Genomic DNA, 14,349 nt, shown 5'->3' on the forward strand with positions numbered 1-14,349 from the left:
ATGGCCTAGTCTTTTGTGGCTGATTTCCCCTTTGGGATGCTGGAATAAACCTTAGCTGGAATTTATCATACAAAAGGCCCTTCTGCCTCTCTTCACTGAGCTAGCTGTGATGAGTGTGGTGACTGCCTTGCCTGAATGTCTACCCAAGCGGCTTTCCCACAGGAGATGCTTATTGGGAAATAGGAAGCAACATCCACCATCTAAACCCCCACGCAGCTAGAATCAACTACTCCATATCTCTCTCCCAAGGCAGGATCAGCTGTATCCATGTCCTATACAAATGCCTACAGCTTCTCCAATTGCTCCTTAAACATCTGTCTTCATTAAGAGATAGAGATACTGACCCTCCACAGTCTACTCCTGTTTCCTGCACCTACCCTCTCCTAATGCCCTGACTCTTTGCACACTTCCTTCTACATACTTGCATCACGTTCATATCTATTTCACACTGGTTTTTAAGGCTAAGTCTCTTTCTCCATACATGCCTTTTGTTTTTTTCCAATTGCTAGTAATCCTCATTGGTACACTCTGAAGGAAAGGATTTCTTCCTGTCTTAAAGGATTTTTTAGAATGATTTTGGGTTTTTTCTTTTTAATGAGGTGATATCTTATTGTATTATATTTGTCTCCTGATCCACACTAGTCCTTCAGTTCTGGTACTAAGAACTTCTCCTTTCCTAGTTATTCTACATTTGGCACTGCTAATAATAACTATATAGATTCAGTACATTGTTCTTGTTTTTGGTTCTTGGGTTTTTTTCACAATTCAGCCAACCACCTTTGAATTTCAGACATCTTTCTCAAGGTATCCACAAATATTCCAAGACTTCATCAGTAACTTTTATGTGTGCACTGGTGAACAATTAAACAGAAAGTGACCCAAGAAGGACTCTGCTGAAGTCCACTTTATACCTTTTTCTTATTTTATAATGGATCATCTAGGACAGCTCAGGAACAGCTATTCAAACAATTTTACACAAATCCACAGACAGAACTTTTATCAAAAAGAGTTTCTAGCACTTTTATAATAATGTCCTGTCAAACCATGCTAAAATGCTTATGTGCCAAAATCTAACAGTTCAGTTTCTTCCACAGCCACATGGACAGAAAATACCCTGTTGTAGAAGAAAACTAAATTAGGTAGACACAACTTGTTTTTAACCAACACCTACTCACCTCCTCACTACATGCTGGAAGTTTACGAACAGATTTTTATGGCTCCTGAGTTTGTGACATGGAAGTCACCTCCTTCAAACTGCAGTCTTTCTCAGCCTGCACTGTGTTTAACTGACAGCCTGGAGCACAGCAATACAAGACATTGCCAACCAACCTCTCGGGGGAGTTTCTCCCTTATAAGTTTGGAGCAAAATGTTGATCTCTGTGTGTTACACAATAAAGTAATCCCTCTATCTCTGGAACAGAAGCATGTGAAATTCTCCTTCCATGTGTAAGGAGCTCCAGATGCTGTAGCTGGTACAAACCACAGGAAAAGCAAATCCAGAACCTTAGCACTGCTTTGATTCCTTCCTGGGTAAATTGTCTATTATTTTAACAACAGCTTGTCTCAGAGGCCTGGCTTTTTTACCTGACCATCTTTTGCACAGTTAATAGAAAATTACCTGCAAGGCTCTTGCCTTTGTCAGATTTGGACAAAATAAGCATGGAGCTCTGAAGCTATCAGGGAAGTGCAGTGGTATGATGATGTTCCTCTCATCTCCATGGGAAACCATGTCCATAAATTCCACATAAGAGCAGACTGAGTGACACAACAATCTATGAACCAACCCACCAGCTGTTTTTGAATTTTTAGCAGCTACAGACATTAATTCTGAGTGAGTAACATTCTTGAATTACAGCTATGCTTTCACACAAGTTATTTCTAGCTTGATTATAATTGCTTATGAGGACCATGAATGTCTCAAAAATGGTCTTTTAAATGATGTGAGAGGAACCATGGTAAAAGGGAAGCAGGAGGGGAAGGGAGGTGCAAGGCTACTATGTAGCCACAATCTCACTCCCTTAAATTCAAACTGCAATCTTAGGTAACACTGAAGATCCCCACTTTGTTCTCCCCGATGTACACACTCTGATCCAGTTTTGTCTATTTGTGGAAATGCAGGCCACTCATTCTTAACCATTTATTGCTACTTGTCTTCATTGATTCACAGGCTTGCAGTTTTCAAATATTTGTACTAGTTGCAAAAAACACTTTGATACACAAAGTAATCACTATCTCACTAATTAATGATCTTCTATGTAATGCAGTCTCCCCCTTCCTGACTGAGTCAAAATTGCTGATAAGTGTAAGGAAACAATCATCCTTATAGTTCAAGGCATTATACTGGCAGCTGCATTCTTCTCCGCAAACATGATGCCTGAAAAAGCAAACAATATTTGCTCCAAATACAGTTTAATGTTGCAAAGTATTACATGTTTTCCATAAACATTTAGTATACAGACTTAAATGAGACAGAAGAAATGCCCAATCCCACGCCAGTCCTTACATAGTACTCCTTAAGTTGTTAATGACTGCGAATTGGGTATTTGCTACCACTGAAAACTAACCATTCTCTTGTAAAAAACTTAACTTTAACATTAAAGGAATGATGGATATCACATGTCAATATTTACAATACACTCCACACAGTATTACATCCCACTAAATAGACTAAAATACTAACTGAAGCTAAACGCCAGGAACTAACTCACTTCCTGCTGGCAGGGAAAGAAAACATTCTGGGCCTTTAAAACCTGTAGATGCATATAAATCACTTTATACTGCAATGTTATACAGCTCATTGGGCACTCTCTATCAATCTGTACAATCCAGTGCACAAACCCTTCTGTATGTCAATCATATACTTCTTTGAGCACTAAATATTCTTGTGTAGGTGCAATCTGTAAGACTGTGAATCTTGTAAAAATTGCATGTTATTTTTTAAAATAAGTGTAGTTATATAGTTTCAGCTGTATATGCTAACACTAATTAAATGTAAAGTGTGATAGCTAAATCTAAAAGTGGTGAGCTGCTGCTACAGAGAAATACTCCAACCAGTTCTACAGTGAAACTTTGAACAACACATACTGACCTTTGTTCACAAAATCTCCCATAAAGGGTAAAAAGACTAGATAACAAAAATACAGGAGATTATTCTTGGCCTGTTATCTGCATTTATTTACTTCTTCAATAGCTGAATGCCCTACTGAGATTTTTTTAAATTATAAAATTACTTCTTTGTGAGTAGTCAGACTCTGCACAGTAGGAGACAGCAACTGACAGCAGATTAACTAGAGCCCTTTGAGTCAGAGGTTGCTTTCAAGCAAAATATTAAGTAGAAAGGCTCCAATTTTTTAAATAGTACACTATGTCTGCAATAGTGAATATATATCCCAAGCAATACTGAAAATAACTCACTTACCATAACATAATAATTTAGCAAACACGATCAAAAAGTCTTACTCAAAGTAGGACCATGTTAGCCATCAGAAAACTTAGCTGGGTTCCAGCCAGCATCCTACCTGTATATAGATCTCATAATAGAACTTTTAATACCTGAGAAGTGTTTGAAGCTGAGCATTTCATAATTGGGGGAGACGAAGGAAAAGGAAAAAATAGCTGTGTTTCAAAGAGTAACAAACATCACTACATACATTTTTATAAACAGGTTTCATACAAAAATTATATCACTGCGTGTCAAAAAAAAGATGTTTCAAATCTACTACCAAGTGGTATAAATATGAACTGGTCCATGAGAAAGATTTTATGCTGCTTTTGTGATTTTGCAGTCGTCTGACAGTAGTCTACTCATCTGTTTTGAAGGTCTCATGAAAAAGTCTTATCTCTCACTAACAATTTGCTTCAAGAGTATCAGCATACACCTTACTTCTTGCTTTCTAAGCATAAATTTTAATACAAAAGTTTTAAAGGTTTCAAAATGCTTGAAAATTAATTCAGCCCGTTCTTGTTAAAAACAACTTTCATAAAGATGACACAGTATAGAGTACATTTTTGCATTGATAAAAAACAAGTACAACATAAGATGTGTAAACAAAACAGAAAATCATATTTCATGGTCTAATACTAAAAAAGGAAATAACACATTAATAAAAGTGTACATTCAAAGCCTTAACCCACTTAGAGTTTTGATATCACAGTTCTGAGGAATGTGAGTAGACTCTTTTTTCTCCAAAACTGCAGCTATTAGCAGCTACAATTGCTCATACTTAAAAACATGCCTAACTTTGCACCATTTTTTAAACAGGCCTTGTATTAGTTGCTCGCAAGAACTATAGCCATTCCTGAACCTCAACACTAATAATCTTAAAACTAAATGGACCTAGACACCTCTTATCTTTACAAAATGGACTGAAAAAAACTGGAAAATCTGTATCTTTTGCAAGAATGCAAGATTCAGTATTACATCTCACTGCTCACTGAAATCTAGGTCTTCAGCTTGGTTTTTAAGCAGCTATCTACTTTTTTCCTAAGTATAACTAGCAGAGCTCTGGACTATTTTTGACATCACTTGCAATGCATTGGTGAGAAGTCAGCTCTTAAATTAGATGTGCAGCTAGGCATCTAGGAGTTTTTATAGTTTAATCACACTATCAGTCAATGCTGACCTGAGACTGTACTGAAGGTAACGTTCACACTTCTGTGAGCACTTCAATGCCAAATTCAAGACCAAACACGTCTCAAGAGGTAGAGAGGGATTCTGTGACATTTCTGCAAGAAGGAAATGTGCAGCATACAAGTATTCACAGGACAGTGGAAATACAATAAAATCCTCAAACTACTACATAGTTTTAGGGATTTCTGTTAGCTCCCTCTGCATTTACACTGCCTAATTGCACTTACATAGTAATCCAGCTGCAAACACTCATCTCCTGCTGTACTTGAGGAGGCAACCATGTATTCTGTGATCCAAAGTGATGTACACCCTGGGCTCCACACAGCCTGGGTACACCAGGCTGGGAATAGCATGGGCTTCGAGCACACTCTTGTGGCCATGTGTAAGCGCAGCAAAATCAGAGCTAAGAAGGACACAGGATGGCATGTAGGCATCTTGGACTGCCTTCTTTCGCAAAGAAAGTTACAAAAGAAGTGGATCAAGCACCAAAGGTGACCCACTACAAAAAGATCATTCTTTGACCTGGTATTTGAAGAGTTTTTATCAAGCGAAATGCTACATTAAAAACACAGTGCAAAAAACAAAGAAGCCATTTTGTTACTTTAGTGTTCAAGTGCCCCCATGTTCCTGCTTCCTCTCTCTTCTTCGGAGAGGAATGAACACACTTCCCTCCTCTTCCTATGACACTTGAAGTGCTGCCTATCTTAGGAAGAAAAGAAAATACAACACTAGTCATTTATCATTATATAAATATTGTCTGTGCTGGAATATAAGTTGAAAATCCATCCTCATTCCATGGCCTCCAAGTTCATGTAATCTTCACAGATGTTTTTTTGTGTGCGCAGAGGAGGGTGACGTAGGGAACTCCTATGAATGCCCACCTTTCACTGGGCCAGAACTTTATGACAGGGCCCTGCTCAGGGATCTCAGAGGCAGCATCAAAGTAAGCAAAGCAGACACATCCTAGATATGCCGCAAGGCAAATCAAAATGTGCCTGAGAATAGTCACCCACACATCAAGATAGGACAAAAAAAAAAAAAAAGGAAAGAAAAAAATAATCAGTAACATAAATTCTGTAAAGTAATCAACTGTATCACCATACTTTAAAATCAGTCAGTCCTTCAGCATCTTCTCACAAGCCCCCCATAGGATTGCTGTCTGTCCTTTGCATGGAGGCAAAGAATATTTGGAAAGGAAAACCACAAAACTGTAGTTTATCCCTGGTCTAAACAGTGTCCAGTTTTTTGGCTTCTCTGCACCTGTCATATTTGTGCAGAAATGCTGAGATATGGCACCTCAAGTAAGTAACCATGATTTGCTGGGTGGTAAAAGAGAAAAGGCATCAAAGCCCTTTACTGCTTCTCCACTTCACCATCATTAATTAATCACTAATCCTCATTCATCATGAGGATTACCATCATTATCAATGGCAGTTGAAGTTTTCATAGTCACAGCTATGGCTGTGACACAGCCAGTATGGTAAGGAATTCAGTTACAATTAATGAATGTAGTGGCTTAAGAACACAACCAGGCCTAAATCTGCCACCCTGAATAGTGCAAGACTTGTTCCAGGCTTATTAAAAATCTTACTATATATTCTGTCTAGAGCTAACCAGAAATAGCCACCAAGCAGCACAGAAGGGTAATGTGGGGAAAATGGATCACATTTGAATCAAATTTTGGACTTTATACACACCACTTACCATACACAGTGCAAATAGGGAAAGTTAAATGAGGACCAGATCTCACAAAACGCCTTGTCACTGATCCAGCAGAAAAGAGCTAGCATCCACCAAAGACCTGAAAAGAGACCCAGTTTGTATACACGCAGGTTTTCACACCTAAGGAGAAAAACATAAATAAATATTTATAAAACAATATCAGACATGCATCATTAAAATGATTCCACCATAAATGTACTTAAAAGATTATCTTCACTTACAGTCCGGCTCTGATGCAAGGCAGAGATGAGGTAACAAAACAAGCCTTTTTATCAGTAGCTCTGTTTTAAGACACATTATTATCTTAAATACCAGTGTATCAATGGTCGGCAAACATCACATTATTCCTATACCTAGGAAGGGGTGTAACTAGTGATTAGTTACACATGCTGTTCATTAATCACCAGCCATGCAGCAAATGCTCAGATTTGCACGAATTTGTTACTGTATAAAGACTTCTGTTAATGCTAAGGCATTTATATTCTTCAGTCAGAGGTACTACTGTTCCTAACAGCATTAAACCATGAACCTAAGCAGATAGGCACATTAATCAATTTTGTTTATCTGATGGATAAAACTAGACTACTGAGATGGAGTACATGTGTGTTCTAACAAAGGAAAGGGTGTGTGTATTGAGAATATGAGAGTTTCCCGGACATATCTACACATGCAACCACATCCCTTTTAAGAGGGTTTGAGGGTTGTTGAAGATTGCATGCAAGATGTTTTCCATTACCATCTGTATGGCTGATTACCTTGTCAAGTGAGCAGTTTGCCTTATCGCTCTCTTTGAATGACCACATTCACACCTTCCTCGGGAGGGGACCTCCGCTGATAACAGACTATTGAATATCGGTGCATGACTGATAAGAACTATAACATCCCATTGTGAGATGCTCCGCCCAGAGGGAGGAGCCAAGCACTGCTACCCCATATACTCCGAGATTCTGAAATTGCAGTTTCAGTTTTTTCTCCACGAGATTCCCCAGAGGAACAGCAGCTACCTTTTCCTCCTGGATCTTCAGAGGAAGCCTACATCCTTCTCTACAGAACCCCCTTGCTCCAACAGAACCACACCTGATACTTCAGAGGACTGCAGCCACATTTTCAATCGGACTGCCACCAACACCCTGACCCACAGGGTGTCAGGTTGGGTTCTGACTCTGTCAGTGTTGTTCCAGTGGACTGTATTGTTTATTTTATTCTTTTTATTTCTTCCCTATTAAAGAACTGTTATTGCCTGCTCCCATATCTTTGCCTGAGAGCCCTTTAATTTAAAATTGTAGCAATTCGGAGGGGTGGGGAGGGTTTACATTCTCAATTTCAGGGGAGGCTCCTGCCTTCCTTAGCAGACTCCTGTCTTTCCAAACCAAGACAAGGGTTAACAGGGATAAGAGGTTTGGCCTCAAACTTAAGGTCTTTTAGTCAGGACCTGACTACCTGAATTCCAAGAGGAAAAGGCAATTAACCTGCATGGTTCAAAGAATTCAAGGCTGCAAAGGAAAACTGGAGACTTACTTACCCAGTACAAGATCAGCCATAGCAAAGGTACAGACTGTAAATACAGGTTTGCTCAGTACCACCATCACATACTGCAAATTACTTTTATAAACTTAAGACAACATTGTAGAGTGTTCTGCAAAGGACTACTTTAAGGTGGAAAGATCACAACAAGAAGAGCACAGCCTGCTGATCTCTGTAATACTCCTGGGTTTTCTGAGATCACCCATCATGGAGTCTTCAGTTCTGCAGTAACTGTGCTTCAGATGGGTGAGCACATGCTTGCTGAGGAAGCAGGAGACTGCTTCTACTACAATGAAGAGATGTAATGCAAATACCACCTGGACATGTAGCCTTTCTTTTATTTCTCAACAGACATGGACACTGATAAGAACTAAAATAGGACTTGTTAGCTGAGGGTCTAAAAGACACATTCATGCTGCCCTGATCCTATCCTACCCTATTCTGAAAGATCATGGATCCCACAAATCTTCTGCTTCCATTTCCCTTTCATCTACACTGCACAATGTTCTCTGCTTAACAAAACAGTTATCCAAATTTCAGTGTTTCTGCAAACATTGTGAGATCCAGTCATTTACTATTTAAGGGACACTTAAATACACACTTCCAGCAGCATTATCTTCTGATATCTTGAAACCCACAAAAAAGCATTCCAGCTTTTCTTCAAACCCATGCAATGTTGATTAACTGAATTTTACACAGATATCTCCCTTTCTATCCTAAGGAATATTTTAAACTTTTAACTAGCTAAACCTTTTAGTCAAGGAAATAAAAGAACCAGCAATAATGAAGCAAGGCTCCCCCCAGAGTCAGATTTCTAGTAGAAGAATCAAATAATAATGGTCAGACCAGAAACTACAGTAAACCTTCACTACTCAAGGCTCAGAAGTCAGCTGAGCAACAATATTCTAGCAACCATCAGCACATGGGGGACATTATCTCCCTAAGTAGCTACTAATTTGATGACATTATAACCTCAATGGCTCAGACTAGGCAAATCAAAGGATACACATCCCAACTTTCCACTGGTATCATCTTCTAGTACAGCTTTTTCTTTTAAGATACACAGGAAGGAATTTGTTGTGACAGAAATGAGAATAAAGTTTAATAATTTCTTTGTCTTTCAAGGACACTTGCCTACCTTTCGCTCTTTTGATCACCTCCTACCCACAATACTTCCCAGCCATACACTCGACCTTACCAGGTCCACATCTAAGAACTTAAGGCTCTTCTGCAACAATATTATCTCCTCATCAAAGACAAACATAAAGCAGAAAATTTTTGTTTAAAAACTCAGTACATTTGATTCCCCAGAATTCTGTACAAAATTGACACAGCCTAAAATAAGAATAACATCAAGGAGTTTTGGCCTAAAATACCAAAAACTTCAGCATGGAACAGAAGCAACTTTTCTTCCCCAAATATCTATTTCACAGAAAAATTTCCACAGACTTGGATGTGAAGTCCCCTCCTGGCTATGGTAGCACAGAATGGAAAAATAGCAAATCTTTTAAGTAATAGTTAGATTAATTTTCCTCCTGCAAAAGGGGTGACATGACTCCTTACCTCTCAGTTGACAAGAATGTAACCCTTTAAATTTCAAAAGGATCAGCATAGCTTAAAAGAAAAGCTTTTTATTTGTCTTTTGCACTTACAAATTCATCCACAAATATCAGTGGTATTAAACCATTCCAATGCACAGCCAGAGAAGGCCCTATGTCACTTCTGGTCCCTTTTTATTCACCAATTGGAAAAGAAGATCTATCTCTGCCCTTAATTTTCTCCCTAAAAAAAACATGACCAGGAAACTCCAGACATTTTAGTAATATATGACTGTCCTGGGGTGGCTTTGCGATGCTACATTTCCTCCCAAACCAGGACAATGACCCAGTAGAAAGAGTTTAAAAAAACAAATACCTATAGGCATACCAATTCCTAGATGTGAAACAACAGTACTCAAACTTAGGAGACATTAACTTGTCCTTTCAAGTTTCTCATGAGCTCATGCCTGGAAAACTGATATGGAACTGACAGAGAATTCACAGATTATCCCATGCCACAACCAGATGTCCCTTTGCCCTGTCAGTAGTTTGTGCCATCATCAAAATGAGACACCACTAATATTGTTCCACTACTGACCTTGTCCACAACTAACTTGTGCGCTGTTTCCAAGTGTCTTTGACCACAGAAATACACAGAAGGATGCCTAAAGAGAAATGACTCATGAACACCTTGACAAAACATTATTTGGAGAGGCTTCCATTGTATAGCAGTGGCAGATCATTACAGGGTAATGTAGCAAACAGAAGCGTCTCTATTCTAACAGACACAATTAGAATGAAGACATTTTGTTCTAACTTATTTTGATCTACATATGCAACATATAAGAGCAAGTGTAGGTTGTAAAATTTTTCTCAGACAGTGGAGAAGAGGTGAAAAAAAACCAAGTTTAAATGCTAGTACTCTTCTAGTCCTTTTCGCAGCGGGTGAAGAGATGGAAAAAAAGGTCTCTGGACAGCTGCTGGTATCACTATAACAGAACAACTCTCTAAAATGTGGAAATCAGTCTCAGGTTCTTCTCTATTTGCATTCTGGTTTTATGATTTCTACAGCCTTGACTGACACCTATCCTCCAAAATGTAGTGATTAACCTTCTCTTTGTAACTCTGACTCCATCACATTATTCATATCAGATGACAAAGTCATGCAAGACTCACAGTACAACTTTGGAAGTTGGAACATCTTCCACATGTGCTTGGGCCTTGCTCCCACTAGCATCCAGACTGCAACCATGCCATCACCTCACTGTTATGCACACTATATAGTAAAAATGCTGTTGATAAAACAAAACCCAGGCCCTAATTTAACAATGAATAAACAAATTTGAGTTAAATCAGGTTGCAGCAAGAGGTATGTTGCAAGAACACACAGAAAATATCTCGCCTACTATGAAGTCCTAGGGAAAAGAAATCCTTGTCAAAAAATGTCTGAACTGCCAAGAAAATTTATACTAGATTTGCTCTTGCTTGTGGTAGAAGCATTTCTGATCTGCTGTGACATGCACTGAAGCCAGATATAGTGTATCATCTCACAGTGTCCTAAGGATCTGAGAAGGCAATGCTGCCTGCATGCTGGAGAATTGCACTTACCTCTTCAACTCAGCAATGAGTAAAGCTGTGCAGGGAACTCCCAGTGTCATTAGCGAGATGTTGTTAATGGCAGGCTTAATGAAGGCCAGGCAGGTGGTAACTCCAGACAGGACACCCACAGCAGCTTTAAATCGGCTCCTGAGTAGAGTTCATATGGGCAGAAAAACTTCTTTTAATTCAAAACTTTAAATTACTAAACCCAGAAATTTCAGCATTATTAAAATAAGGTAACAAAATCGAGGTCTACCTCTGTACACAGCACTGTACTTCTTTGAAAATGTTCTATCTCATCATTCTTCAGGCTCTTAACATAGATTTTTAGGGTATTTTCTTATTGTTAATGCCTCAACTTCTACAGCTATGTCACAGTACGCTTAACTTTCCTTTATCTCTTTAGAGCCTTCAAAGGTACTGAAACTTACATGCTAAATTGGAACATATCCTTAATCAAATTCAACAGTAGGTGAGAAATTCCCAAACTTTTTTATAAAACCAAGATTTGGTATATTCTTAGCAAATATGAAATCACTATTGCACCCTATGTAGACAGCCTTACAACTTTTAAATTAAATATATGTTAACTGTTGTTTAAACTCCAGGTCTGCACTTCAAACAACCCACTTCCAGTCTATGGCTGAGAAAGAGGATCACCACCCTGCCTTTTAACTATTGGCCCATAGCTTTTTAAAATTGCTGTCCAAGGATGGCCTTCTATGTTTGAAGTAGGGTCTCAATATATTTGTACAGTACCATTCCATGGCCACAAGTGCTAGGCTCATTTCATTTGCCTTTTGCTTTAAAGTTTTTCATTCTGCTGGAAAGCAACAAGTTATTTAAGTAGGAAGTTCTGATATGACATTAATGTCTCAATGAAAAAATACATCACAAATTGATCATGATAGATAATAACATTTTCAGCAGTGAAAATTCTAAGTGTGATGAGGATGATCAAAGTGAACAGTACAGCTGTGAGCACACGATACATATAATACTAGAGGATTAGTCAGGCAAAGCAAAAAACTTAGAAGTATTAACCAAACCTGTTCTAGGTTAGGGCTTTGTCTTGGGTTACAATGTAAGGTATGCATTCTATCACCACCAATAGCACCTTCTGATGAGCTATGGTCATCAGCTGTTTCCAGCAGCTGCCCAATGCACACTCAGCCTAAAGTAGAGTCATCTCCACTCATGGGCCATCAAGAACTCCCCTGAATGAGCCACAGAATTACATCATCCCATTGTGAGATATCCACCCTGGGGGGAGGTACCTAATATTCCTACCTGTATATAATCTGGGACCTGGGATACCACAATGCCACCACTGGATTCCCAGTGGACAAGAGCTCTCAATGATCACCGCTGGACCTCCAAAGAAAAACCAGACCTTTCTACAGGATCACCGCTTCGACAAGACCACATCCCTCACTCCAATGGGACAGCTGTCACCACCCTGACCAACAGGGTCATATTCTGACTTTGTCAGTTTAAGCCAGTGTTTCTGTACTACTGCCTTTATTGCAAAATTTTCCTATTAAATTGTAATTCTTACTTGGAATCCCTTGCAACATGTTTGTGTGGAGTTAATTCCTTTCGCTGGTTTGCCTTCAAACTAGCACAGGTTTGTTGCCCAGAGTGTCTGCATACTTCAGAAAGGAATTAAGACCTTTCCTAAAAAGTAACTGTTTTGACACATTCTCTGAGAAGTGAAAGGATATGATAGGATCTTTCATATCAGTATTTAAAGTTTTAACCCAAAGCTAAACAGAAACAGTATTTTACCCCAAAAGTCTAGTTATTCCTTTACAAACCAATAGTTTACCATCCTTGTCCATACTGTGAACCTACCCTGCAATATCAGAAGACTCTAATTGGCAAAATGTAACCTCTAGGCATCTGGGAGCTCATTTACAGAGTTTACATAAATTACACATAAATTTAGGACTCCGAATTCTTCACCTGAACTGAACATCTAAGAGTCACACCATAAACAAAGACACCACTAAAGCTGGTTAAGTTGATGATGTTCTGTAATAACATTATACTGTAATACGCAGAAGGACTAAATTTACACCAATGCAACAAAGCCACATAGAATCATAGAAGATGCTGAGTTGGAAGGCACCAGCAGGATAACATCTACAATTCCTAGCCCTGCACAGCACCATCCCCAGGAGTCCCACCATATGCCTGAGAGCACTGTCCAAACGCTTTGAACTGTCAGGCTGGTGCTGTGACCACTTCCCTGGGGAGCTGTTCCAGTGTCCAACCACCCTCTAGGGTGAAAAACCTTTTCCCGATATTCCACCTAAACCTCCCCTGACTCAGCTTCAGGCCATTCCCTCAGGTCCTGTCACTGGTCACCACAGAAGAGAGACTGGCTCCTGCCCCTTCTCTTCCCCTCACTAGGGTGTCGAAGACTTCAGTGAGGTCTCCCCTCAATCTTGTCTTCACCAAACTGAATGAACCAAGTGACCTCAGCCACCTCTCACACAGCTTCCCCTCAAGGCCCTTCACCATCCTCGTTACCCTCCTTTGGATGCTCGGTAATATTTTAATGTTTTTCTTATACTGCAGTGCCCAAACCAGCCCCCAGCGCTGGAGGTGAGGCTGCCCCAGCTCAGAGCAGAGCAGGACAATGCCCTCCCTTAGCCGGCTGGCCATGCTGTGCCTGATGCCTCCCAGGACAGGGCTGGCCTTCCTGGCTGCCAAGGCACTGCTGACCCATGTTCAACTTGCCATCAACCAGGACCCCCAGGTCCCTTTCCATGGCACTGCTTCCAGCATCTCATTCCCAGTCTGTCCATACATCCAGGGTAGCCCCATCTCAGAATCCAGCAATTTCTCTTGCTAACTTCACCTGGTTGGTGATTGCCGTCATTTCTTGAGGCCTCTCTGCCCTCAAGGAATTTAACAGCTCCTCCCAATTTAGTGTGGTCATGAAACTTACTATTTCTTCCAGTCTTGTGTCAAAGTCCAAGTCATTTATGATGACGTTGAAGAGCAGTGGGCCATGCACATAGGCTGTATACAGTAATTATAGGTACACTGTACCCAGTGCAAGCTATTTTGAGGTATGGTCAGTCTAGGCACCAAACTTCTCTCCATGCATTAGCAACTTCTAATCTGGCATACTGTCAAGAATAAACCAACCAACCAAAACCCCCAACAATAAAACAAACAAAAAATTTGTGCAGAGAGTAACAGTGTAAGAGGGCAAAAGGTAACAGTCATAGCAATCTTCAGAGAGAACAATACTGATGCTGCAATTCAAGCCTCTCCATTACCTCAACTTCTTTACTTCATAAAAGAGCAACAAAATGTTTTTAT

The 14,349-nt window shown here is 39.6% G+C and overlaps 1 protein-coding gene across 1 annotated transcript in view; it reads right to left on the minus strand.

Moving 5' to 3' along the window:
• Positions 1-2,392: 2,392 nt before the first annotated feature.
• Positions 2,393-14,349, minus strand: part of ACER2 (alkaline ceramidase 2) — a 13,609-nt gene continuing 1,652 nt past the window's right edge. The window contains exons 3-5 of the mRNA XM_031056894.1: positions 11,023-11,160; positions 6,335-6,472; positions 2,393-5,625 (exon numbers count right to left, since the gene is read on the minus strand). Of these exons, the coding sequence (XP_030912754.1) occupies positions 5,439-5,625; positions 6,335-6,472; positions 11,023-11,160 (463 nt within the window). The 3' untranslated portion in view covers positions 2,393-5,438. The remainder of the gene's footprint in view (positions 5,626-6,334; positions 6,473-11,022; positions 11,161-14,349) is intronic.

The sequence above is a fragment of the Geospiza fortis genome, unplaced genomic scaffold (genome assembly GCF_000277835.1).
Source record: "Geospiza fortis unplaced genomic scaffold, GeoFor_1.0 scaffold12, whole genome shotgun sequence".
NCBI lineage: Eukaryota > Metazoa > Chordata > Aves > Passeriformes > Thraupidae > Geospiza > Geospiza fortis.